A 23,869-nucleotide genomic window follows, 5' to 3' on the forward strand; every position below is an offset into this window, starting at 1 on the left:
GAATATCGAACATTATTCGAATGCCTTTGAAAGAGTCGAATATCGAATACGAATATTGGGAAAACCTGCCGATATTCGTATTCGAAACAGCCCTACTCACTATTCTGTAGTAGGATGGTTTATATTGTGACCAGTAAATAATTTTCATATACACTCGCCGCTCATCATCTAGATATTATCCTCCTACATTCTCAAGCTGAGCCGCATATTCTGCGGCTTTACTAACCCCCCCCCCCCCCGGCCGACAACAGATTTGTAACCAAAAGACGATGACTCCGATTACTCGTAATTGGCCAGAGTCAAAACAACTGCCAAAGGCCGATGTGAACAAGAACAGCGACAATGCTTATTAATCAACCCGACTTCGCACCCCATGTACGCATCGCCGCAGATGATCTCGAATATAGGCGTGTACAAACGTTGCAAGCTGTACATGCACTATCTTACTCGCTTGTACTGAATTCGACTGGAAGACATTCAGCACAACATCACCAAGGAAGAACTCGATAAGTACTTTGGATAGGTGGCCAAGCGCTATCATCGACCCAAGAACACCGCGGAACTCGCGAGAGAATTTTTCACATGGAGTATTACTGCTATGGTCGGGTATTTCGATGTTGTCATCTGTGCCTCAATGCAGCTATCTGTCAAGACAGCAATGTCGCAGACAAGATCAATCGGCCGGTGAATGCGGTCTTTTGCTTCAAAACAGCTTGCAAGACAAAATAGTTTTATGCGGCCAAATCCAAGGTCGTGCTGGACACATGTCAACGCTGGCCAGGTTCATGGAATCATTCCGCAACTATGAGAACATTGTCGATCGCATCCAAGTGGAGATTTCGCTGTTGCTAGATGTTTCAGCCTGATTACAAGTACTCACCTCGACGATAAGTTGTAAAGCAAAATATTGTAAAATTATTGCTACGATTAGTCTACACCTATGCGATATAGGAATTGATATTAAATTTAATCTATGATGATAACTAATATATACAGTGTAACTGGTGACTAAGGTTTGACTAATTATTTATAATGTATAATATAATGTATAGCTCGAAGTGACATCCAACGATTCAAATCACTCTTGCTGCAGAACGTGCTCTGAGTCGACTGAGCCTCTGTTCGTGCTACGCATATTGTACCGAGTTCTCCTTTGTCGGTGATAAATAACATTCGTGCGAGTGTCCTTCAACAGTGTTCTGAGTTCAAATGCAATCAATTAACTCTAATTTATTCGTGTATGATGAAGGAGAGGACAAAGCAACTAAATATAATCACACATATATGCCACCTAATGTACAAATGACCCAGAATACCTAAATAATCTTATTCCATGCCCGTCCTATGTGGCAACCAATTCAGGTTACCACGTGGTGTTATCAAACCTTGCCAACTGATACGTCGCATCGGCAATATCTTTCTGCGACTTCTTCCGCATATAGAAGATCGCACAATCCTTACTGGTGCAAATAACATCTTGATGCAAGCTGCCTTGGCATCTCTGGCATTGCGTCCACAGTCGAGCGAACTTAGTCTCGAATTGGTTGACGGTCTCGATCTGTTTTTGATAGAGCTCTGGAGCACGAGGCATGCAGTTTTTGCATAATGCGCCTTTGGCGTAGACACCGGTGAGTGGTGTGCGGCAGCCCATGCAGACTTCGGTCTTGACTGCGAACTTCATAAGACCGCCTACTGATGGCGCCGCAACTGAAATTGTCCGCGTGTGTTCGCCGGTCACTATGCATTTCCGTTAGTATTCCGCTACTCTCAGTGTCATCGCGAGGTACCTACACAGGAGCTGCGCCTTACGGGCGCCCAGAATTGGTTCGAAAATACGCTGTAAAGGATTCGCCAGCTGATTGTCGAGATAATATTTCGTATCGATCGGCAAATTATTGTCGAGCACATAAAGCGGATCTTCCGATCTCTCATAATTCTTGTCGTTCTTCGCACCCCTGATAATCACATAGGCGACACGGTCACCAAGCGTAGGCGCAGATCCGGCATCTCGTTTACGCATGCGCTCGGCAAGCTCGACGTGCGCCTGCTTCGCAGCATAATCTGATTTTGACAACGCCTTTGTAATAACGAGGAGCGACATATCGATCTTGTTCTGAAGCAAATCTGAAATAATTTTCTTGACGAATTCTTGCGCGCCGTCGACGTCCCGGTCGTGTAAAATCATTTTAAGGACAGTTTCGATGACGTTCTGAACTAGTCTGCAGTTATCCCGCCGGACGGTCTACTTTGATTAGCCAAGGATTCGACAGAGCAACCAAGGGCAGATGCATACCTCAATACCCTTTGTATCCATCTTGTCGGGCTTCTCCGGCGTCGTCCAATACATTCCCGCGTACCGCTTCTTGTTAATCAGTAGATACGGATAATACACTTTCTCGAACTCCAACTTGATCGGCTTCACAAATATCTGAGAGACCGCTTCGGCCGCAATCTGACCAAGGCGCATACACTCTCGCAAGTCGTCGTGACCGAATTTGATCATAACAGAATCAGTATCACCGTAAATAACTTGCGCGTCATGCGAGTACCCGTTCGCGACAGTAAACGCATTCTCAACTTGCTCTTTTGTCTTCTCAATCATCTGCCGACCGTACGCCGTGACCGACGATGAAATCGCCAGACAGGGCAACTTTCCGACTGTGGCGCCAGTGAAACCATAGACAGAATTGGCCGACACTTTTAACGCTAACTGACGGCCATCAAGCACAGCCCGCTTGAAGGGATCAGTTTCTTTCTTCAAATCCGCCTTGGCGCGTTTTCGTGCGCTCAGTAGCTCCTCGAGGATTACAGGTAAGACACCTTTCCGTTTATGTGGCTTGACGAAACAGTCACCGTTAGGGGTCAATATATAGTCCACATCCTTCTGCAACTTTTGAATCTCGATTTGTTGGCGAGAGAGTAATGTTGTATAGCAAAGATTGTGAGCCATCATGATACTAGGATACAAGCTGGAGAAATCGAGCGTCGCGATCGGGACGTCGTAGTAGCCGCGGAGAGGCTCGATCACAGTAGCACCCTCATACTGCTCGTCGCTTGAGCCTTCTTGCTTGAGATTCGGAATGACAATGTCTAATTCAAATGCCTTACGGAAAAGCTGAGAAACAACTTTGATTTGCTGGCCGCGAGAGAGCAGGAAACTAAATGGAACACCTGTGACACGGGCCATTTCTGTGTAATTGATCAACGACATGAGTTTCTCCATTAACCGCATCGGGAGATACGCGTCTTTCAAGCAATACACTGCCAGGCGGCGTCGAGATTCCGGTGTTCCGTTCTGCAGGTCTGTAATGATGGAGTGGTGCACGTCTTCCTTCTGTTCGTTCAAAAATTCAGTACTAACGGAGTTTAAAGTGTAGCTCCGGAGCTTGAAGTCACGCTGGATAAGTTGAAGCAAATCAAATTGTAATCGACCTTCAATGTTAATAACTTTGGATTCTCTGGTACCGTATGCTTTAGACGAGAATGTTGAATCCTTCATTTCCTGGCGGACGTTGGCGAGCCTGCCAAAGTATGGGAAGTCTGACAGCTTGAGGGCCTTGGCTCGGTCGAGAAGATATGGAAGATCAAAGTTGACAAAGTTGTAGCCAATAATTACGTCCGGATCCACTTCTCTGACGAAATCTCGCCATCGCGTGAGAAGATCTTTCTCGTTCATGTTTTCGATAATCTGGGTCCCGACGATCTGCGAGCATGTATCCAACGTAAACACATTCCGCACAAACGGCTTCGGATCACCTGTATTTATCGTTCAGCATATTCATCCGAGACAATATCCAAAATCACCCACCATGGCGTGAAACTACGTTCGCAATCTGGATGATGGGATCCATCTCAGGTTCCGGGAAAACTCCCTTTCTACCCGCACACTCAATATCGAAACTGAGGATTCGAAGTGGCGCCATCTTGAGCCACTCTCCTTCGGACGGATGCGAGATTAAGTCTTCGTACGGAATCGAGACTTCCAGCTGGCAAGACGACACCTTCAGAGACTCTGGAATAAGGCGATACCTGCCCGCCGGTAGAGTCACCCACGACATGCCCGACATCTACAAAATATTAGCATGCAACCATCGTGATCAGCATGGCAAGGCGTACATGACAATCCACCAGTGCTCGCAAAACATAGGGAATATTATCAAACGTCTGAATGGGGAACGGAAAGAATCTCTAAGCATAGTTAGCATTGCAACATTGCATTAGTCCAATACATGATCTTACCTCGTGATTTAAATCTCCGCGCTCACAATGCAGATCTCCTCGTTCAAACGCGCCCCGGATCCGGTTAATATGCTTTGGATCTTGCGCGACGATCTTGATGAAGGGAGACTTGCTATCGCCTGAATATCCCCAGATGCTTTCTCGGAGCACCAATTCCAGATCGCGTACAGCCGTTGGGAAATTATCTTGAAAATACCCCAGTAGGAAATCCAGATCCTCCCTCGTGAAGCCCATCGGCGCCGGCACGTAAAAGTAATGGCAAAAGCCCGTCATATTGCACAAGACCGAATGTCCTTTTTCCGTCACGCCAAAGAGCCGGATCACGGAAGCACCATTGTACATTGACTCTTCCGCTTCGATCTGCTGGAAGACAACCGGTGTTGTGGACGGATCGAATTGCTCTAATGCCGGACGCGCCCATTTCTGATCATGTTCGGCAGCTGCACAACGCGTCAGTCAATGCTCCAGGCTGCCGCTTAAATAGAAAAAGAGAGAAAAAAACATACACCCTTGAAGACCTTCAATTTCCTGAGTAAGCCTGCCGAGGTCTTCCTCGAAACTACTCGGTTTGTTGCGCTGGTTCACCGATCCGCCCCCGAACCGTGGACGTTTAGGATCCACCGTTGGTCGTGGTATATTCGTGAAATCCGTCAGCGGGTTGTTCCGCTTTACAGAAGTCATTATTTTTCCAGGCCCAAACTTGTCCCCCTAGGGATGTACGAGTTGTTGATAGTCGTACAGAAAAACAAAGGTGCAGCGAGCAGGAGGGATATAATGAGAATATCACCTCGACGCGACTTGGCCTATTAATCCTTGACAGTTAACGCGTACGGGTCGTGCGAAGCCGCGCTGGCATTAATTGGTAAGGGTATTGTGGGCCTAGCCGAGATGACGTCTGGCCATCGCCGTTCGCCGACACAGCCCCTTGCCAATTTTTGCTCTTCAACAAAATTAATCGTGCCTTCCGTTTGTTGGGATTGAAATATATATTACTGCACTTTTTAGGATATTTTGGCTGAATAGGGTGTAGGAATAGGCTCATGGTGCAATATCCGAGAGACCCGGTCTTCGCGAAGAGTCCGTGTTCGCCCGGAGCGGTCAACGCGTTTTGCTGTGCATTCGCGTCACTATTCCCGCGGGTGTTTGTCAACGTGTTGTTGACGTGGGCGGCCTACGTCCTCGTTATTGATATCGGGATACGGGCGCTGGGAGGATTTGGTAGGGTTGTTGTCGTACTTTTTGGCACGGGGATATATGTGTTGAGTGTGAGTTCGTACTTCCTGATTGTCCGGTACGCGGGCATTGGTCCGACGCGGAGCGTGGCTCCGGGTGGCGATGAGGATTCGTGCGAGACAGATCTGGAGGCGGGTAGGGCGGCGTTGCTACCGCAGGGCGTGATGGCGAAGGAGAATGGACAGCAGCGGTACTGCTCAAAGTGCAAGTGCTGGAAGCCGGACCGGACGCACCACTGCAGTACATGCGGAACATGTGTGCTCAGGATGGACCACCACTGTAGGTTTTTCGCGTTGTGGTGGCACTTAAAGGTATTGACGGTGTTATGGATAGGTCCGTGGTTCTCTTCGTGCATTGGATATGACAATCACAAGTACTTCATCCTGTTTTTGATTTACGTCGTTGGGTTCTGCCTGGTCAGTTTTTTTGCGTCCGGGATTGTCCTGTTAGATTGGATAGACCGCTCAGAATATGTACGTGCTCGATTGTTATCCGGCGTGGTTGCGCAACTGACCAAGGCTTTAGCTCGACACATATATCTCCTTAAACTGGGTCTTCCTCTTCATCGTGTCCATCATCTTCGGCATCGCAGTCTGCATTTTCCTGGGCTACCAACTCTAGTATGTCCGCGCGTCTGGTTACAAAACGCCGAGACTAACAATTACAGTCTTTTATTCTCCAACAAGACAACGATCGAAGCAATGGAAACGCAACGGTACAAATCGTCGGTCGCGAGCTCGTCATACCGCTACTCGCAGCCGCCATCGTCCGAATCGGTCGGCAATGTCTTCGATGTTGGTTGGCGCGAAAACTTCCGGCAAGTCATGGGCGATAACCCGTGGACGTGGTTTCTCCCGGTCCGGACGTCCAAAGGCAACGGTACGACGTTCCCGACGAATGCGAAAGTGCTGAACGCGATTCGACGACAGGCTCAGCAGGAGGCGCAGATGCTGTCGAGCTTGCAGGGCTTCCTTGACCGCGGCGCGTCATCGTCGTCTGTCGGACGGGCGAGCAACGTGGTGATCGCGAACGAGGAGGACGAATATACTGGTCGCGTCAGTGTGGAATTCCGACCGTCCGAGCGACGACGTGACGATTGATTGGCCATCTGTTAACGGGTATTGGTGTTAAGGGGCGACGGGATGGAGTTGTAGATGATTTGGCATTACACTGTATCATACTTGTATTAAATAACGTCTATCATTGCAGAACCAGACAAGCGCAAACAAAAAACAAAAAAGGATTAGTTTTGATCGACAATACTCCGCACCGCGGGCTCGTCTTCGTATTGCTGGGCGTAGTCGTAGCGCGGGATCTCGAATCCGTCGGACACGCGGCAGTACATGATCCCGCCAATGCGACCGACCGGCTTCAACTTGGCCATGTCCAAGCTAGACCTGTTGTCATTAATCACGTCTTCGCGGGCATGAAAGTGAACGCCTATGCCGCATTAGCACATTAGATTGTTTGTGATCACACTGCGGACGACTCGTACCTTCCAGCACAAAAACCCGCGACACAACGGCTCCGGACCGGGGAGACTTGACGTCAAGCACGTCGACGACCTTGGTCTCGATATTGAACGCCGACTCTGCGACGAGCGGCGGCCGCACTTTTGTCGCCGGCGCCTGGTGCAGGCCGGCGAGGTCCCACTCTGACACGTCTGGCGGCGACGTGATTGCCGTATAGTTTGCCGCGTCGATGAACCACTCGCTGACGACGTTGAGCACGCCTTGCTTTGTTTCGAGAAGGTTGTTGACGGTGTCTTTGAGTCCTCCCGAGACGGATATGACGAACGTCGGCGGCTCGTGCGCGACGAGCTCGAAGTAGCTGAACGGCGCTACGTTCGTGCGCGTTCCATCCTGTGAGATTGTCGAGAGGAAGCCGATCGGCCGGGGCACGATGGCCGAAATCAAAAGCTTGTAATTGTCAATCGGCGGACGGCCAGGCTCAAGCGGGTCGATTTGTATCTTTGCATGTGCCTGCCACTCCGCGCTTGATGCGCCGTCGCCGGGTCTCCAGTCCGGTTTGACCGTCTATCAGCCCGTGTGAGTAGAACAGAATGTCACAGTAGTAGTAGAAGAGACGACCACCTTCGAAAGAGTCCACTCTTTTGTCTCGTCGAACGCCGGTCTCGGCGCGTGTGCCTTCTGATATCGTGCCTGTCGAATTCATTAACCAGCCTTCGCGCAAAGTACATGCAGCAAACTTACGATGCTCGCACGCGCGGCGTCAAGTCCAGACATCTTTGTATGCTAAATAAGACAAATTCGGCAATAGGGAGGGGACAACTATTTGGGACTATATGGCCAAGAATAGATTCTTCTATAACTAAGCAGAAGACTACTTATTGCACGCAATGACGACCGACACGCTAGTGATAACGGCCAAACGTTAATCATGTCGGAATGGGCGTCGGAGCCGACCGTCCCGATAAACAGTCCTAAATGTGCGCTTCAGCGAAATTATCCGTTGAGCATGGGTGTCATCACAGGGCAAATTATTGAAAGTTGCAACCAGCACAATCGCTACTTGTCTGACATCCGCCGGCCGAATGGTGGAGGGGGCATGAAGATGAGTTTTCAGCGCATGGCGGCCGCAGCTACAGACTATATAGGAAGTTAATCAACATACTGCAGTTTCAAATGGACAGCATCATTGGGCAAACGAGAGTGTGATTGTCAAGGCCGGAGCGAGGGACGAGGTAGAGACACCGGCATTGGCAACTACGATTTCACGGTCAGCACTTGACCTTATTCATGCTGGAGTGATGAAAGCTCCATGATCAGGGAGACCCAGGAACCTCCGAAAGCTGCAATTGCGCTATCTCGTTTGCGGGCACCCGTTCAATTAGGTGTGCCCATCGATGTACAGGAATCCGTCCTCGATGGTTAGTCGAAGCCCGAAATTCACCTTGATATAGCCACAACATATGTTGATCCCGTCTCACTTGAATTGTTTTGGCGGCCGCCCCATCTCGAGGACTGGACGACGACATCAGACAATTCATTGAAGGAAAGGGAGATTGATGTATTTGAAGAGACTTGGGTAGTTTTGTAACGTGATCGGCAAGCGAGCGGATCACCTTAGTAGCCATGGCCCAAAACGATCAAAGTAGGGAAGGAAGAATTTTCTTAGCAATTCAGGCCTATAAATCAAGTATTAAGCGCTTCGCGTTTCAGTGCGCTTCAGCCCTGTTTTTCGCAGGAGGACACAGCAAACCCGATTTGGCGTACGATTGAATCGGCGTGTACTAGTCCCAAAGAGGAATGGTTGGTCACTCTCCCTGAAGCTCCTTGAATATAACGCTATCGAATTACCCTAAGGCCGGATTTAAGTACGGGACTACGGCTGCACCGACAGATGGCCGCCAGCCAGGTTCTTTCCAGTTCCAACCTGTTCTGCAGAGACAAAAGGTAGCCTGCCAATCAGCGCTTAGGCCACAGAGGTTCTGTGCAGGTTTTACTAGCAGATCTCCGGAGACTGGCAGACTAGCAAACTGGCGAACAGGCGGTGGTGCCACCTTTTAGTGAGCGCTACATGACTGTTATCTCTGCCATTACCATATGCAGAAAGCAATCGCGTCCGTGGCAATAATAACGACACCTAATCAGGCAGGGAAATGACTTTCCTGCCACGCTGATTGGCCACGCGCAAAGAGTTACCCTTACAGCGCAGAAGAGAGCAATACTCTAAAAGTACATTTTATTCATTCACACAATATCTCACAAGAATTAAAATAAGTGAACAAATTGAACTATATGACACGAAGAAGTATTAAATAGTAAATAAGCATTAACATGCAAAAAAAGAAACTCCCGACAAATTAATTTCTGTATCACAACCGCCGGAAAGGAAATATGACCGACCTGCCTTGCGAAAGGCCGGTACAATTCAACGAAGAAGAGTAGTAGCCACCAAAAACCTAAACAAGTTTCTAACATAGCGAATATTGATGCAAAAACCAAACCAGATCCCAATTACCATGCCCTTGTACCGACAAACTATCAACTCGACATCACAAGGAGACGCGCGCAAAACCAATTTCTATGAGACCGATGATACTGCGGGTTCGATCGAAAGCGAGACGAGACGTTTACAGGACAAGCGCGATGCCACCAGCGACAACGGCACCAAGGACACCGGCACCGAGAATGTTCTGGGCAGCAGCACCAGCCGACTCAGTGTGGGTAGGCTGAGCAGAGGTGGGGACGGAGGTGTTGGTCGAGGTGGAGTTGGTGGAGTTGCTAAGTAAAAGTCAGCCTTATCAGAGAGAAGCATTAATCACGTGGATTCATACGTCATGGCAGTAGCCGAAGCAACGAGAGCAAGGGCGGCGAGAACGGTCTTCAACTGCATTGTGAATGATGTATAGATCTGGTAAGAGGACTTCTTCTGAGAGCGAAAGATTTTTGGAGGTGATAATAGTGAAGAGAAAAAAAAAAGCAGTGCCCAGGCAGGAGGATGGGCCGGGAATATATAGCACGGGCAAAGGGTGGCGCTGGTCGCGGCGGGGCGCAAGCTGCATTCGAACAAAACACTAGCCAACAGGAGTGGCCCAGCCCGTACCCTGCAGACAAGATTTACACTACTTTTCGCCCTGTTCGCCCTGTACCTTGCTCGTTTCGCTCCCGAGACAGGTACGCGGCTTATTTTTAGCACTGCCTCTGCCGGCGATCGACGTGCCACCTTGGCCCTAACCCCCTAACGCAAATGGCGGACGCGCGTTCAGGCGCAGATCGATCAGCAGTGCGCCTGAACACCCCCAACTGGCCCTGTCCAGCGAATCACCTCGCACCGAGATTCGTACGGTATTGTAATAGTAATGCGTATGACATTTGCGCGTATGGCATTGCGCAGTCTTGAGCCTGTTCCAGATGCGGCTAGCGCCAGTATCGGGGATGTGCATAACCGCGGTGGCAAAATCCGCAGTCTTGTTACCCGCACCCGCGTTACCAGCTGCCGTTTTGTTATCGCGCGAGTAATGCGGCTCAGGTAATTTCCTCGCGCTGCACCATCTCCTTGCATGAGACTCGACGGCCCGACGTGACTATTTCTGTGAAAATTCGGTATTGGATTATGTGTCGACGTGCTATTACGTGAGAGCGAAACTGGCGACTTCCGGGTATCAGCGACTCAGCGTTGTTTGTTACTCGAGAGACAAGATGTGCCGTGGACCCTGCGCCCGCCCAACCATGGAAAAAAAAAAAAAAGGAAAGAAAAAAATGTGCCACATCACATGCACACAAACGTATCAGTATTCAGTAATAACTACCAAGATGCAGCTTATTATTGATGTAGCTATAAATACAGAATCCTCGCCTTGCATCAGACTGAATTGTAAAATTAGCAAACGCAGTCGCGAGTTCCACAGAACACGCTTTAACCCCTGCGGCTCGATTCCCCCTTTGGGACGTAATTAAATCGCACATGCCAGTGGTTTATGAGAACGAAGTTATATTTATTTGGTCTTCGAGTGAACGGAACTATTCATCCCTTGCCTTGCCTCGCCTCGCTTCGCCCCGCCCCCGCCAGGCCGTCCTGCGATTGCCTTTCATTCCGCGTTTCGACTCACATTTTCTTGTCTTCTCCGCTTCCTACGTCGCCATCGCGAAACAGTTAATAAAATACAACATCGATCGATCATTTCAATTCAAATACAATCCTGCAACAAAAAATAAAAATATCAATCTCTTCCTACTAATAACAAATCTACTCTCTCTCGTCTACCCGTCTACCGTCTTACAACCCGCCAATCATGCCACCCTGCGTCAGCAATAGCCGGTTGTTCGCGCCCAGAATCGGACCCCCGAGTACCGGCCCCTCGGACTGTCCGTCCTGCGCTTTCTTCTTCTGGTCCTCCACAAACGCTTCCAGCGCTTTGAACTTGGTCTCCTGTTCGCGTCGTTTGTTAATGTGATACGGCTATCAAAAAGTCGTTAGCTCCCAGCCTTCCACAACCAACCTCCCCCCCACCACAAACTTACCATGGTAAAATCCCCAAGTCCGTACCGCCAGTTCAACTCGCTAACAACATCCTCCCGCACAAGCTCGTAGCATGTATACAACATCGCCCCATAGCATTCCTTGTTGCCCGTCTCCACAAAGTATCGCAGCAACTCCTCCGCAACCTCCACCTTCCCGCTCTTGGCCGCAGTCTCGATCGCGTCCCTGTACAACTTGTCGGTCTTCGACAGCTCGATCGAGTCGTGCCATCTCTTGTTGTTCCGGTAAATCCGCGCCGCAATCTGTCGGAAGAAAATAAGATCGTGTGACTCAAGCCGCTTCGCAAGCTCCAACGGGTCAAAATTGTCAAAGTGGTCCACAGAGTCCCGCAGCAACTTGTAGTCCTCTTCTTCAATCAAAAGATCGTGGTACGCATTGTTCACCGCCACGTTGTTCTGCTGCTGCACCGCCGCCAAAAACGGCTTGATCAGCGGCAAGTTGTCGCTCTTCTGGAACATCTTCACCACCCGCGCCACGTCGATCCGCGCACTCAACGCCGTCAGCAAATCCGTCAGCAGCTGCGGCTGCTCCCCAAGATAAAAGTTCACCGCCCGGTAGTAAATCTCGAGATTGGCCACCTTCACAACAATCTCTTTAAACGCAGAGTGCTCAAACGCGTCTGCTGCGTGCTCCATGATCGCCAGCGCCGCATTGTCCCACTCGTCGTAGTGGCAGTACAAAAACACAAGCTCGGGCCACAAGTGGGCTTCCTCGCACGCCCGGATCGCCTTGGGAATATTGATCCGAGACCAAAACAGCTTCAAATGCTCCATCATCCGCTCCGGGTGGTACTTGGCGTACAAAATCGCCAGCTCCGTAAACATGCCCATGTGCGCCCGCTCCAGACCAAGGCCCTGCTCAAGCAGCCCAATCAGCTCGTCGAAATATCCATTGTTTTCGTACGTCTTCACCAGATCCTGCAACTCCTCCGCGTGCACAATCAAATTCAATCCGCAAATCTGTGCCAGCCGGAACTCCTTCTTCTCGATACACGCACCATTGACCTGCTTCCACACCTTAATGCTGCCGGCCTTGCGCGCAGAGTCGACCGCCTCCTGGTAGTCGCCCAAGTACACCAACGTCGACGCCAACTTGGCCCAGTTCGACACAGATCTGTAGAGCACCTTGGCCGCGTCATAGTTGCCCTCTTCAAACAGCTTGTCGCCAACAGACTCAACGTCAGCAACATTCGCTCCGCCAAGCAACTCCTCAAACTCTGGCAGTCTACCGATGCGCGCATACGAAAGCAACAACTGGCTGTCGATAACCGGCTCACGGATCGTTTTTCGCGCCAAAACTAAGAACTTCACAAGCTCCTCATCCTTGCCCGCGTGCGACGCAATGTCAATCACTTCTTGGAAATTGCTGGGATCGTTCGCCCGGATGTATGACTCAATCGCGTCATTGATACGCAGCCCGTTGAGCTGCGCCTTTCCAAGGTAGCTCCACACTTCCGGCAACGCAACCTTCTCCGCATACGCTTCTGCACGGTCCAGACTCATCAAGTGGTCCACCAGCACACCAAGCGCTTCCGTGTGGCTCTTCTGCTTCTTGTAAATGTTGAACGCTTCCTCGTACAAGCCATTGTCTATAGCAATCTGCGCGATATCAGCGGCATCGTAGTTATCAATCCGCTCAATGTAATCCATCACTTTGGCCTTGTCAGCCTTGATGGCTGTTAAAATCAACAAGTTCTGCAGGTTCTCATTATCATTGAACGGCGACGGCTCAAGAATGATCTTCTCAAGCAACTCAATTAGCTCGATCGGTAAATCAGCAGCCATGAACGCCTTCACCGCCACAGACACATCCTCAGGGCTGCTCGACTCCGGCACCGCGGTAGCAACAACCTGGTCAATCAGCTGCCGTCGGTGAATGTTCGACTCGTCCAAAACCGCAGCCCACAAATCCTCATCCGCCCGCGCAACCAAGTATCGCGCCTGGTGCTTGAACATAGAATTCTCGTTCGTGATGTTGACCAACTCGAGATCGTTCTGGCCCTTTTCGTACGCAATAAATGCAAGGTATGGGTCCCGCTTCTCGCAATACTTGCCAACAACCAGCGAATTGTACAAGTTATTCTCGCGCAAGAATTTCTCCGGGTTGTTATTGCTGTCTATATAAATCTTGGCCAGCGCGTTGAATAGCGCCGGGTCCTGCGAGCCAGTTTGCATCGTGGCTTCTAAGAACGGCAAGATCAACTTCAAACGGTTGCGCTTCTCAACCTCAGCCACGAGTTCTTCAATCGGGACTTGGCCGAGGACTGACTGCAAAAGGTTCTTGATAATTGATTCCTCGCAATCAACATCAATCAAGCCACCGACGACAGCTGGCGTACGCGAAGGATTGACCATCTGAACATAAGTCTCAATGAACTTGAACTGCTGATTCTGGTACAGGTAGAGTACTAAATCATGAACAAAGTTGAATCGGTCGCAAACAATGATCAGAGGTAGCTGATCCGCCAATCTAGCCTCCTTGAGGAAGTTCTTGACTTTCTCTGGGTTGTAGACAGCGTTGTCGCGGCAAATGCGCTCAACTTCCGAGAACTGGCCCACCTGGCATGCAGACTGAATGTACTTGAGCACAACATCGGGATCTTGAGTCAGATTAACCGTGCTTTGCAGGTAGTAGTACAAGCCCTCGAACGACTTGAATTCCTCAAATAACGAGACGATGCGCTGAGCACCGAGGAGGTCAGAGTACTTGATCGCAATCTGAATCACAACCTGCAAGTTCTGTCGGATATTGACCCTCAGCATCTCTCTCATGCAATCAAGCGACTGTTCAACGCTCAACTTTGCGCCAAAATACTGCACAAGCCACTCAGGATTCAACACATTGGTATGAACAATACAACGCTTGATATCGCCAATATCTTCATAGTGATCCAATGCCCGCTGTAGCAATCCCGCCTTCTCGCATAGACTCGCGATACGCTTCTTGTCGTAGAAGCTGAACATGTCGTTTCCGAGAATGGCGTCGGCGACCTGCGGTGCGCTGATAAGGTTGATCTCCAGCAATCGCGTCTGCAAAAGACCCTGTTCTGGTACGTTCGCTTTCAACGCGTCGAGTAAGAACGCAGTAGCCTGCTGAACCATATTCTGAGACAAGAAGATGTCGACAACTTTGTTAATATCGACCAAAGCACCACCTTCATGGTTGGCAAGCTGCGCCGCAAATTCGGCACCTTTCTCAGGGTTGATGCGAACAATGTTCTGTAGCAGGATGGCAAAGTCGGGGCTGTATCCGACCTTGGTGCAGTACGGCAAGATCTTCTCAAACTGCCCGGTCTCAGCAAAGCACGCGACAACCTTGGCTGGAATATTGGCTCGAAGGTAGACACTCAGTGCCAAAGTAATGTCATGGGCACGGATGATGTCACCTAGCTCCTCAGAGCATTCCAGCTTGTTCTCCTTCAACCACTTCTCGAGCAAAGGCTTCTTGTTCTGCAATAAAACTGGACGAGCAAGCTCAAGTGACTCGTGGCGATTAAGTGAGCCCTTATCCAACAACGTCCCAAAGTACTGCAAGATCGGAGATGGTTGACCCGCGATGGCCGGAAGGTGCTTGAATTGTTCGATTGTCTGCGGTGTACGCAAGATTCCCCGAGGCGAAGTAGCAGCCACACGAGCAGCCTCGCCGTACTGTCCGGAAGCAATCAACTGCGAGAATTGCTGTACATACAAGTCATCAGCACCGCTCAGACCTGCACGCGACGCGAGTGACACTGCAAGCGAGATGTTGGACAAATTGTCGCGAATGTATGGAATGATTGTTTTCTCATCAACAGATACAGATAAAACCTGGCCCTTGCGATTGATCGCCATGATACCAGAGGACGCGGTGTGCGTGGTAGACGTGAAAATAGTCTCGGACGAGATTCTGTTCATGTATATGCAGACACCAGAGTCCAGATCATATAGGTGAATGAAACCGTACTTAGTCACAAGATACAAGATGCCGTACTTGTCCGATATCTGCAGTGCCACGGGGAAATCGTTGGTTGCCTCCGGTGGGAAGAAAAGGTCAACAGCTTTCTTGGAATACTTTGGCGCATTGGCTTGAGCATCGATTTCGACAATATGCAGCTTGGCTGCTGTCGCAGTACGAGTAGCGAACGCAAATAGCTTCGTATCAGTTGTAGCGCCTTCCAAGCGCAGTCTGGCGAAGGTCGCAGCGTGCCCTTCTATGGCTTGTGACTGTTTGCGGTCAACAGAGTACAATTGCATGTTGCCAACAACGCGGCCCTGCTGCTGAGAAATTCCGATCAAAACAGTCCACTTTCCATCGGTATCGACTCGGTAGTTGATAATTTGAGAGCCCTTTGCAGTATGTCAGTACAATAACAGCAACAACTACTCCAAAATAAGCACATACCACGAGTGACACATGACGATCCGTGACCTTAACAGGCGCAGTCTGGTTGGAATCAATAATGTCCCAGTGGTAAATGCTCGTCTCGGTAATCAATCCCAATGACTTGTCCGTAATCCATTTCCAGAAAACAACGTCCTCGTCCATCACATACGACTTCAACTTTTGCTTTAAATCCAAGTTGAAAACTTGCAACGTGCGTCCTTGCGCACGCAAGGCAATAATATTTGCTGCAGGGTTCATGATGGCCGAATCTGCCGAAATGTTGCGTCGTGCAGTATTGTTGCCATTGTGTAAGTCGATGATGACAACTTGGGCGCCAGTGTCGTTCGTCTCCCGAATACTTTCCATCGATGTTAATTACATATCTGCTTGTCGAATAGGACGTTTGGGATATTAAAACATACCAAATATAGTGATCACTTTCCAATGTGCAAGAATTAAAGCCAATTGCGTTCTGAGGGATGCCAATAGCAGCTAACTGCAAGTGCTCCTGGAACTGAATCGGCAATGCTTGAGCCATGATTGCTATTGACCTATTCGGGACTATATATTCCAAAGTCGTTAGTCAACCATTGACCAATTACCTTTCCCGCGTCCATTGCTCCAGATCCTTGGATAGGACATATATAGAGTGTAAACGGTACAAATGTGCGATCCACGTCTGGCCTGTCTTGGTCGCCTTCCTGCATCGACAAGTAAATTTGTACCTACCAAGATCAATTGTATGCAAACAATCAGTGGCTTTTTCGTCGCCAATGTTGAAGATTGATTGATGGTTATTGTTGAATGGGGTGGGATGATGCTAATACCCGGAGGTCTGCGCCAGTCCAGCCAGTAATTAGGGTTACCTGTGACATCGTGTACTGCGGCAACGTCGCAAATGATGCTGCTGCAAGATTATGGAAAGATCTTAGAAGCAAAGCTAGTGGATCACCTTTGAACACTACCTTCATAGGACAAGCATATGACGAAAATACGGTAGTCTATATTAGGCCAGGATTTTCCATAGCAAAGAAGGCTTGGTCAGTCGCATCTTGAGTTAGAAACGGATTGCAAAACCAAAAAAAATTGATCTTGTCCATATCGGTCTAAACGAGCAATTTACATAAAGCATACAATGAACAGTAAACCGTAAACTCAAATATTAACTTCCTAATATAACAATTGTACACCTCATAACCCAAATGCATAAAATCTACAGAACACCACATGAGATGCCAATCGTATCCCATAAAGCTCCATCAGGTAATTGATAACTTCTTGTCGATTAGAAGCAGTGCATAGTCGGCAATGAATATTTGCACAAGTGCGTTGGATATGTTCAAAGTTGGTGCAAATACAATGCCAACTACAAAATATTAGTGCTAGTTGACATAGAAACTTATACACCACGTACCATTTCGAATGTTCATCTTATTTTGATCAGACTTCTCCACGATTTTGATCAGAAACCGCGATAATGCCTTCAGAAGACTAAAATTCTCAGGGGGAAGTTGGCGCAGAAGGACATACAGCATATCCAAGCGTGACTGCCGATTGTGTATCTCAACAGACTGAACGAACTCGACCTTTAAATCCTCAGTCAAAATATTTGTCGGAAGTTCTCGCAGATATAGCTTTAGCAGACCGGCCACTGCATGCACGTCGTAATGCGCACCATCCTCAAGAAGATCCACATCTGCATCTACGCCATGTTAGCACGCAAGCCCAACAATCATTATTCAACGTAATATACCTGTATTAAATCGTTCTTTCAAAGACCGGATAACTGTACTAGACCCACTGAGCCTGAAGATGCCCTCTTCCTTGGCTGCACCCTTCATGTCGAGATACTCAATACATCGATACACGACAGAAGGCAGCTTAACATCACCTTTGGCTATATATGAAATCTCAATCGCCTGCGCCAATGTGATTCCAAATATACCGACGACAATTGTACTGTTGATATTCTTGATTCCGCCTCGCACTATTTCACCTGTGTATTTATCGTCATCATCATAATTCTGTGGCAGTACTGAATTAATTGGCTCATCAGAGGCAAAAGGTTGCGATATTGATGTTCGATATTCGTACATAGGGCTTTTCTGAAATGAATCGAAATCAAGTTGCAGGAACTTTCGATTGTCCAACTGTTGCTGCTGTTGCAATTTCACTTGATCTACCAATTGAATAGGTGTTGGCGATGGCGAGTGATCGGTCGCAGGATCCTTTTTCAGTGAAAAGAAACTACGTTTCTTCTGCTTTTTTAAATCCTTCTCCAACTCTCTGTCTTCGTTATATGACCCTTCGTGAGACTGTGGGAATGTCGGAGAGAGAAGCTTGTAGAAATGTGCGGATAATGGTGCCGACGTCGACTGAGCAGCCGAACCCGGAGGACTCGGTGACTGTTCATGCAAACTGACTGAACTCATATTACTCTGCTCATATTCCCCATAGCCAATTGTAGACTCCACGTCAGTCTTCTCCTGTTCCATCCGTTTCTTTCTCGAAATAGGCGACACGAGTGACAGTCCAACTGGCAATTTCTTCTTTGGTGAGGTGACGACAAAGCTGGCCGCTGAAGATGACGACGACGCTTCCGCACCAGGACCAACCGTACTGAAAATACTCTGCGCATCACTTGACTTCATTGCTTGAGGTTCAATATACTCCCGTAGCGCGTCAACCCAGTCGTCCCGCTCGTCATCATTTTCTGCACAGAGAACGTGTCTCGCGACAGTCAGCGAATCCTGACGCTTGCGCTCCAATATCTGAAACGAATGTCGATAAACTTTACTATCTTCACCTTCGTCATGCGAGTCGGACGTGATAACTTCGGCCGAATCAAGTCTTATTGTTCCCAGGTATGCCCCTCCCGGGCGTTCATAGTACTGCAGTTCAGGACTATCGAGTACGAAATAACGCATTTTCCAGCCACCAAAGTTCTTGCCTCGTTTCGTCAGATAACCTTCCTTACGGACGCCTGTATCTGGCATACCCATAGGGTCGATAATATCAGTTGACAAATACTCTCCAAGTACAGTTGCTTGCTTATCGTTCTCGTGTAGCGCCGGAATACTCATTACGGCCGAAAAGTAATCTGCTAACATTTTTCTCCGCAAGTCCACCTTCGATGGCGCAAGGCTAGCGAAAAGCGTCCTGTCGGGCAGTTTGGGAATCACAAAACTACCAAGCTCAGAACGCAACATCGAATCAAGAGCAAGAAGGCTACTGAGCGCCTTGGAGACCTTCCACCACTCCTTATCGGTGGACCGGTCACGGATAGACAAAATAATTATGGGATCATCCAGTTTGTTTTTTACTTTTTGGAGATTGCGCACACGAGAGGAAACTACCGATACTGCGATAGTCGGCAAATTCGCCGGAGTGATGAGAAGGACTGAAGTGGTTTGTAGAAGCGGAACATTTTCATAGTAAGATCCGGCTGATGGTGGTGGAAATATTGCTGCAGCCGGAATCGTAGAAGACCTGCTCCGCAATGTAGCTGGAGACGAAGGCGGAAAGTATACTGGCGAGTCGCTTGGCTCAGTCGATTGTGGGCTCTTCGAAGAGGAGTCGTAAGCGTTAACCTGATCTAGCGCCGGTGACGTCTCGACATTATCAGAGTGGGAGGGTGCAATAAACCCGACGGCAGTCACAGCAGTATTTGTGGCGAGAGGGAAGCCATTATCGTCGATTCCGTCAACTCCCAGCCCTGTGTTCACAGAACTGGCACGGCTAGTAAATGCGGTAGGGAAATAAGACTGTACACGTTTGGGGAATTCCGCCGGTGTCATTTTCGATGTTGATGGCGGTGGCCCGGTGTCAGTGTCAGTCTCGGAGCCTAGAGTAGCCGTCGACGCTAGCGTAGGCGTGGCCAGTTGAGATTCACTTTCCGGTTTCTCCTCTTCTTCTGCAGAGTCATCCACATACTCGATTGATGATGTCGAATTCCTGTCAGCTCGTGTAGCCCACTGTATGGCATACTCATCCTGCGCGGTAGCCTCGAACGAAAAGGCACTGGACGTTTGTCGCGAATGCAAGCATTCTTTTTGTTCATTCTGGACGCCGGACATTGTAATCTCTTCTTCTTGGTTTGTGCTAGATTCAATGAGCGTGGAACCTGGTTCTGATAATGCCAAGAGAATTGGCGATTCTTCAGGCTCTATCTCACCAGCTGTGGTGTAGCTGGAAATGCTGCAATCATTGCCGATTGATAGTGATATATCGCTGCCTCCGAACGCGTAACCTAAACTTCTTGAAAACTCCTTGACCGGTATGTCCAGTGAGCTCTGGCTAGTCGATGTCGACAAGACATCTTCAGCTTCCGCAGTAGCTGTCGCGATATTTGATGGTTTCGTAATGGTTCGGTCGGCAGGTAGATCAGTTGTAGTCTGTCCTGCAAGATTCACCTCAACTTCCGAATGTTTTAGCGAAGTAATGAAACTTCTTCGTCGTGGGGCAACGGTCGTGGTCGCGGTCGTGGTCGTGGATATTTCATCTGCATTGGTAGCACCGGTCGGTTCTCGCCAAATTTCTGTTTGAGATTAAGTCTTCATATTGCGATTATGGCTAGACTACCCAACTTACCAAGGTCTCCATTCGCCCTCTCTTTGGGTTTGCCTGCGACCGGTTCATCACGGGTACTGAGTGCTTGTAATTGTACTTCCAAATTGTTCACGGCTTGTCGCAGTTGATCTCGCTCGCTTTCCACGCTGAGTAATCGCTCCTTATAATGTTCGCTGATTTTTGATGTCTGAGTGACTTTTGCCTTCCATTCCGAAATGGTAGCTTGCTGGTCGCTGACAAGCTTGTGCAACGCCGTATTCTGCTCCAGGAGGCGCGAAATGTCGACTTCACCATTCATACGCATGCCCCCAACGCTCCCGCTGACAAGTGCTCTGCTAACCCCCATTTGAAAATCAATTCCTATGGTTCTCCTTTCTTCTGCTGTGAAATAATCCGGGGGGTCGAAAAGGTCGAACAGATCGAACACTTGCGATGACCGCACTGGATATATTCAGGAATGCGCTCTGAAAGCCGAGGCGGCAAGCGACGTAATGTTCCGAATTCGTGACAGGTAAATAGCACCTAGCATATAAGCCAATGATTAACGGTAAAACAGGCTAATGTGAAGAGGATGTGCCTTCCGCTCAGCCCGAGCGCATCTACCGCGAGATCATCAGATAGCGGCGTTGTAGCAATTCTAGGGGTTATGTCGTTAACGCGTCCCCCCCAATGTCAGGTAACGCAATTACGTGCTGCGACATTTTCACCGCATAACTTTAAACCGCAAGGGTCAACGGCGAGATATATATTTATTACCACTCCTGATGAATTTAGAATTCAACATTTGGAGCACCAGCCGGTAGTATCCTACCTCATGAGTTTGGTGAACAGCTCAGATGCTATAAAACCGTTTGCATGAGAATCCATCTGTTTCACGGTAATAAATGCAACATTCAAATATTATACATTTTAATACCTCAATGAAACATAGGTACAATCATTTTATATCAGATGCAAGCCATACAACCCAATAAACCAATTTTATACACGAAGGTGATCGATCTGTATCTTAACATACACAAACCCCATTGCCTAAAATCCCATGCCAGGCACAAATCCACCCAATCCTCTACCTACAGCCCGCGCAACACCAGCTCCCGGCGGAATCACACCCAGTCGTGACGTGTCTTCCGATGGTGGAGGCGCCTCAACGCTCACAGACACGATATTTTCTCCTCGTAGAATAACAAGTCCTAGAGTGCGCTTCTCTTCAACTGCTTCTGCTGCCGAAACGTCGCTTTTAGTGCCTTGCTTCCTCGCGTTGGCGTTGCGTCTAGTAATTCTGAACTCTTCGCAATCCGCAAGCACGACGTTCATATGCTAGATACTCGTTAGATCACATTAGACTGCAACACGGACATATTTGTAATGTTACTGTGATGGGTTGCTGAGAAGAAACTGTACCTTATCAAATGCCAGCATCTGCCCTGTAAACTGTCGCCCATCTTCGAGAATTACTCTCATGCGATAATTGACTAAATCAGCCTAATACCAAATCAGTATGCCGTGCAAAGGTCACGGAATCGTTTGTCGATTGGATCAACCAGCCATACCAATTTCGCTCGTTTCGAAGCCTACATTACGATATTAGTTTGCGATACCATCAAGGTACAATAAATGAATACACACCATAGCAATCTAATACGATCCTCAGTAGCTAGGATGTTAAATCCGGTTCAACCTTTGGATTATGATGGTGATATGCCTGATGCTCTCTCAGGCTAAAGCATTTGAAGATTCAATTCGCATTATGGTGCACTCAGCGCTGATGCATATAGCGCTTAACACCCGGAGCGACTGCGCTCTCCATGCGTGCGCAGATATTCGACGGTGAGGTAATATTCTGTGATTCTGCATGTGAGCCATAACAGGTAGGGCTTAGCCCTGCATTTGCGTTATTTGATATGCAAACCCCAAGTTAAAGGACCTGGGTCGTGACTGCGTGTCGTTCTCGACAACAAATGACTAGCCCAACTGAACTTTACGTTGTGCTTCAGAGATATCGCGATTGTGTCCACCATCAACAGAGTAGCATCACCTGTATCCGACAAAATGGTACGTACAGATCGCATCTTAGCAGCGTTTACATATAATTAGATGCATAGTTAAAGATTAGAGTACTAACGAATAATGAAGAGTGACAAGTCAGCCAACCCCATGCGAGAGCTCCGCATCGAGAAACTCACTCTCAATATCTCCGTTGGCGAGTCCGGTGACAGACTCACCCGCGCAGCGAAGGTGTTGGAGCAGCTCTCTGGTCAGACCCCCGTCTACTCTAAGGCGCGATACACTGTCCGAACCTTTGGAATCCGAAGAAATGAGAAGATAGCCGTTCATGTCACCGTCCGAGGTCCCAAGGTACGCAAGAGGTTTAAAGAGTTGGAATGGGATATTAATATTGAATGCTCTAGGCCGAGGAGATTCTCGAGCGAGGATTGAAGGTTAAGGAATATGAGCTCCGACGAAAGAACTTCTCCGAGACCGGCAACTTTGGTTTCGGTATCTCTGAGCATATCGATCTGGGCATCAAGTACGATCCTTCCATCGGTAAGCGACATTTCTAGGTTAAGAATGTGACAAAGGGAATAGGTTGTTAAGCCATGCATAGGTATCTACGGTATGGACTTCTACGTCTGCCTTGCCCGTCCAGGCAGCAGAGTCGCTCGTCGCAAACGTGCTTCCGCCAAGGTTGGTGCTCAGCACAAGATCACTCGGGAGGACACCATCAACTGGTTCAAGCAGAAGTACGATGCCATCGTTATGGTATGTATCATATATCTTTGGATTCGTGGATCTCAAATCGTACTAACTTTGGTACAGTCGAAGTAAAAAGTGAACAGGGCATAGGTTCAGTAGATATGGGTTTGAAAAGGACATATTATTTTCCGGATTGTCATGTATTTATGTGTAATATCAATTTAAAATAACGACAAATTCTTTGCGTGCATGTACGCTCATTGTTAGACTAGGGTCATGCAACTCGGGGAAAACCCGAGAAGGAAGCGAGCCTCAACGCGAGCCACAACGATTACCAAGTAAAAGTGTGACGGCTCTCAAAGTGCCGGTGGATTGCAATATGGACCGTCTACACAATCGTCGTTCCTGTGTAGATATTTGTCTACTGTCCGATCTACTGTCATGCAACGCACCAGAATATTTCGTGCACCATTAACATCGCGGTCGCACTCAAACCGACATTCTTTGCAGGCGTACTTTTTACTATCCCTAACCTCGTTGAGTTTTCCGCATGTTCCGCATGTCTTACTGGTGTATTCTTCAGAGACCAAAATGACTTTGCACGATTTATATTCTCGTGCTTTGTCGCGAAGTCGTTGTTGGAATTTGTAATGTGACCAGGTGGCCACAGCTCGTGCCGTCTTTGACCTGATCCGTCGCTGTCCACCTTTGCGCGTCACCATTTGTTGTCGTACTTCAGGTCGCGTGGGAGAGGTTCAGCGCT

General features: G+C 48.6%; 8 protein-coding genes across 8 annotated transcripts; 2 read left to right on the top strand and 6 right to left on the bottom strand.

Moving 5' to 3' along the window:
* Positions 1 to 1,108: 1,108 nt before the first annotated feature.
* On the bottom strand, positions 1,109 to 5,042 carry V1508DRAFT_428036 (DNA polymerase family B-domain-containing protein). Its single transcript, XM_066941754.1, has 7 exons — positions 4,746 to 5,042; positions 4,240 to 4,679; positions 4,117 to 4,188; positions 3,809 to 4,067; positions 2,294 to 3,756; positions 1,792 to 2,242; positions 1,109 to 1,737 (listed from the first exon to the last, which is right to left on the bottom strand). Exons 1-7 carry the CDS (start codon positions 4,918 to 4,920, stop codon positions 1,364 to 1,366), a joined length of 3,234 nt encoding a protein of 1,077 aa, XP_066792351.1. The 5' UTR covers positions 4,921 to 5,042; the 3' UTR covers positions 1,109 to 1,363.
* Positions 5,043 to 5,107: 65 nt separating this feature from the next.
* Positions 5,108 to 6,760, top strand: V1508DRAFT_428039 (DHHC palmitoyltransferase-domain-containing protein). The gene is made up of 4 exons (XM_066941755.1): positions 5,108 to 5,751; positions 5,806 to 5,945; positions 5,998 to 6,092; positions 6,140 to 6,760. Exons 1-4 carry the CDS (start codon positions 5,280 to 5,282, stop codon positions 6,570 to 6,572), a joined length of 1,140 nt encoding a protein of 379 aa, XP_066792352.1. The 5' UTR covers positions 5,108 to 5,279; the 3' UTR covers positions 6,573 to 6,760.
* Positions 6,644 to 7,987, bottom strand: V1508DRAFT_59383 (uncharacterized protein). The gene is made up of 4 exons (XM_066942966.1): positions 7,686 to 7,987; positions 7,566 to 7,634; positions 6,968 to 7,508; positions 6,644 to 6,912 (listed from the first exon to the last, which is right to left on the bottom strand). The coding sequence occupies exons 1-4, from the start codon at positions 7,716 to 7,718 to the stop codon at positions 6,716 to 6,718; spliced, it is 840 nt and encodes a 279-aa protein (XP_066792353.1). The 5' UTR covers positions 7,719 to 7,987; the 3' UTR covers positions 6,644 to 6,715.
* Positions 7,988 to 9,568: 1,581 nt separating this feature from the next.
* V1508DRAFT_400855 (uncharacterized protein) lies at positions 9,569 to 9,831 on the bottom strand (the record flags this gene model as incomplete). Its single annotated transcript, XM_066938374.1, has 2 exons — positions 9,569 to 9,719; positions 9,773 to 9,831. 2 exons carry the CDS (start codon positions 9,829 to 9,831, stop codon positions 9,569 to 9,571), a joined length of 210 nt encoding a protein of 69 aa, XP_066792354.1.
* Positions 9,832 to 11,154: 1,323 nt separating this feature from the next.
* On the bottom strand, positions 11,155 to 16,822 carry V1508DRAFT_59624 (uncharacterized protein). The gene is made up of 5 exons (XM_066942968.1): positions 16,570 to 16,822; positions 16,263 to 16,401; positions 15,859 to 16,198; positions 11,460 to 15,803; positions 11,155 to 11,367 (listed from the first exon to the last, which is right to left on the bottom strand). Exons 2-5 carry the CDS (start codon positions 16,376 to 16,378, stop codon positions 11,215 to 11,217), a joined length of 4,953 nt encoding a protein of 1,650 aa, XP_066792355.1. The 5' UTR covers positions 16,379 to 16,401; positions 16,570 to 16,822; the 3' UTR covers positions 11,155 to 11,214.
* A 277-nt stretch (positions 16,823 to 17,099) lies between these two features.
* Positions 17,100 to 20,755, bottom strand: V1508DRAFT_435780 (uncharacterized protein; the record flags this gene model as incomplete). Its single annotated transcript, XM_066942079.1, has 4 exons — positions 17,100 to 17,206; positions 17,255 to 17,542; positions 17,594 to 20,377; positions 20,431 to 20,755. The coding sequence occupies 4 exons, from the start codon at positions 20,753 to 20,755 to the stop codon at positions 17,100 to 17,102; spliced, it is 3,504 nt and encodes a 1,167-aa protein (XP_066792356.1).
* Positions 20,756 to 21,354: 599 nt separating this feature from the next.
* On the bottom strand, positions 21,355 to 22,214 carry V1508DRAFT_59536 (uncharacterized protein). Its single transcript, XM_066942967.1, has 4 exons — positions 22,039 to 22,214; positions 21,963 to 21,983; positions 21,814 to 21,894; positions 21,355 to 21,729 (listed from the first exon to the last, which is right to left on the bottom strand). The coding sequence occupies exons 1-4, from the start codon at positions 22,039 to 22,041 to the stop codon at positions 21,442 to 21,444; spliced, it is 393 nt and encodes a 130-aa protein (XP_066792357.1). The 5' UTR covers positions 22,042 to 22,214; the 3' UTR covers positions 21,355 to 21,441.
* A 200-nt stretch (positions 22,215 to 22,414) lies between these two features.
* On the top strand, positions 22,415 to 23,343 carry V1508DRAFT_428057 (60S ribosomal protein uL5). Its single transcript, XM_066941756.1, has 5 exons — positions 22,415 to 22,464; positions 22,546 to 22,767; positions 22,821 to 22,956; positions 23,018 to 23,172; positions 23,230 to 23,343. The coding sequence occupies exons 1-5, from the start codon at positions 22,462 to 22,464 to the stop codon at positions 23,236 to 23,238; spliced, it is 525 nt and encodes a 174-aa protein (XP_066792358.1). The 5' UTR covers positions 22,415 to 22,461; the 3' UTR covers positions 23,239 to 23,343.
* The last annotated feature ends 526 nt before the right edge of the window (positions 23,344 to 23,869 follow it).

This window comes from Lipomyces doorenjongii, assembly GCF_038497915.1.
Source record: "Lipomyces doorenjongii strain NRRL Y-27504 unplaced genomic scaffold V1508scaffold_140, whole genome shotgun sequence".
NCBI lineage: Eukaryota > Fungi > Ascomycota > Lipomycetes > Lipomycetales > Lipomycetaceae > Lipomyces > Lipomyces doorenjongii.

What these genes read in the sequence shown, in the direction of transcription:
- V1508DRAFT_428036 (XM_066941754.1), bottom strand. Translation starts at nt 4,920, where the DNA reads ATGACTTCTGTAAAGCGGAACAACCCGCTGACGGATTTCACGAATATA. An exon ending in AATTGAAGGTCTTCAAGGGT is followed by an intron (nt 4,680 to 4,745) that starts GTATGTTTTTTT and finishes CGCGTTGTGCAG; the next exon opens with CTGCCGAACATGATCAGAAA. An exon ending in GCGGAGATTTAAATCACGAG is followed by an intron (nt 4,189 to 4,239) that starts GTAAGATCATGT and finishes AACTATGCTTAG; the next exon opens with AGATTCTTTCCGTTCCCCAT.
- V1508DRAFT_428039 (XM_066941755.1), top strand. Translation starts at nt 5,280, where the DNA reads ATGGTGCAATATCCGAGAGACCCGGTCTTCGCGAAGAGTCCGTGTTCG. An exon ending in GCTCAGGATGGACCACCACT is followed by an intron (nt 5,752 to 5,805) that starts GTAGGTTTTTCG and finishes TGTTATGGATAG; the next exon opens with GTCCGTGGTTCTCTTCGTGC. An exon ending in TTCCTGGGCTACCAACTCTA is followed by an intron (nt 6,093 to 6,139) that starts GTATGTCCGCGC and finishes TAACAATTACAG; the next exon opens with TCTTTTATTCTCCAACAAGA.
- V1508DRAFT_59383 (XM_066942966.1), bottom strand. Translation starts at nt 7,718, where the DNA reads ATGTCTGGACTTGACGCCGCGCGTGCGAGCATC. An exon ending in ACGCCGCGCGTGCGAGCATC is followed by an intron (nt 7,635 to 7,685) that starts GTAAGTTTGCTG and finishes TGAATTCGACAG; the next exon opens with GCACGATATCAGAAGGCACA. An exon ending in GCGGGTTTTTGTGCTGGAAG is followed by an intron (nt 6,913 to 6,967) that starts GTACGAGTCGTC and finishes AATGCGGCATAG; the next exon opens with GCGTTCACTTTCATGCCCGC.
- V1508DRAFT_59624 (XM_066942968.1), bottom strand. Translation starts at nt 16,378, where the DNA reads ATGGCTCAAGCATTGCCGATTCAGTTCCAGGAGCACTTGCAGTTAGCT. An exon ending in GAAAGTGATCACTATATTTG is followed by an intron (nt 16,199 to 16,262) that starts GTATGTTTTAAT and finishes ATCGATGGAAAG; the next exon opens with TATTCGGGAGACGAACGACA. An exon ending in ATCGTCATGTGTCACTCGTG is followed by an intron (nt 15,804 to 15,858) that starts GTATGTGCTTAT and finishes CATACTGCAAAG; the next exon opens with GGCTCTCAAATTATCAACTA.
- V1508DRAFT_59536 (XM_066942967.1), bottom strand. An exon ending in CTTCGAAACGAGCGAAATTG is followed by an intron (nt 21,895 to 21,962) that starts GTATGGCTGGTT and finishes ATTTGGTATTAG; the next exon opens with GCTGATTTAGTCAATTATCG. An exon ending in AGATGCTGGCATTTGATAAG is followed by an intron (nt 21,730 to 21,813) that starts GTACAGTTTCTT and finishes ACGAGTATCTAG; the next exon opens with CATATGAACGTCGTGCTTGC.
- V1508DRAFT_428057 (XM_066941756.1), top strand. An exon ending in TCACCGTCCGAGGTCCCAAG is followed by an intron (nt 22,768 to 22,820) that starts GTACGCAAGAGG and finishes TGAATGCTCTAG; the next exon opens with GCCGAGGAGATTCTCGAGCG. An exon ending in CAAGTACGATCCTTCCATCG is followed by an intron (nt 22,957 to 23,017) that starts GTAAGCGACATT and finishes AGCCATGCATAG; the next exon opens with GTATCTACGGTATGGACTTC.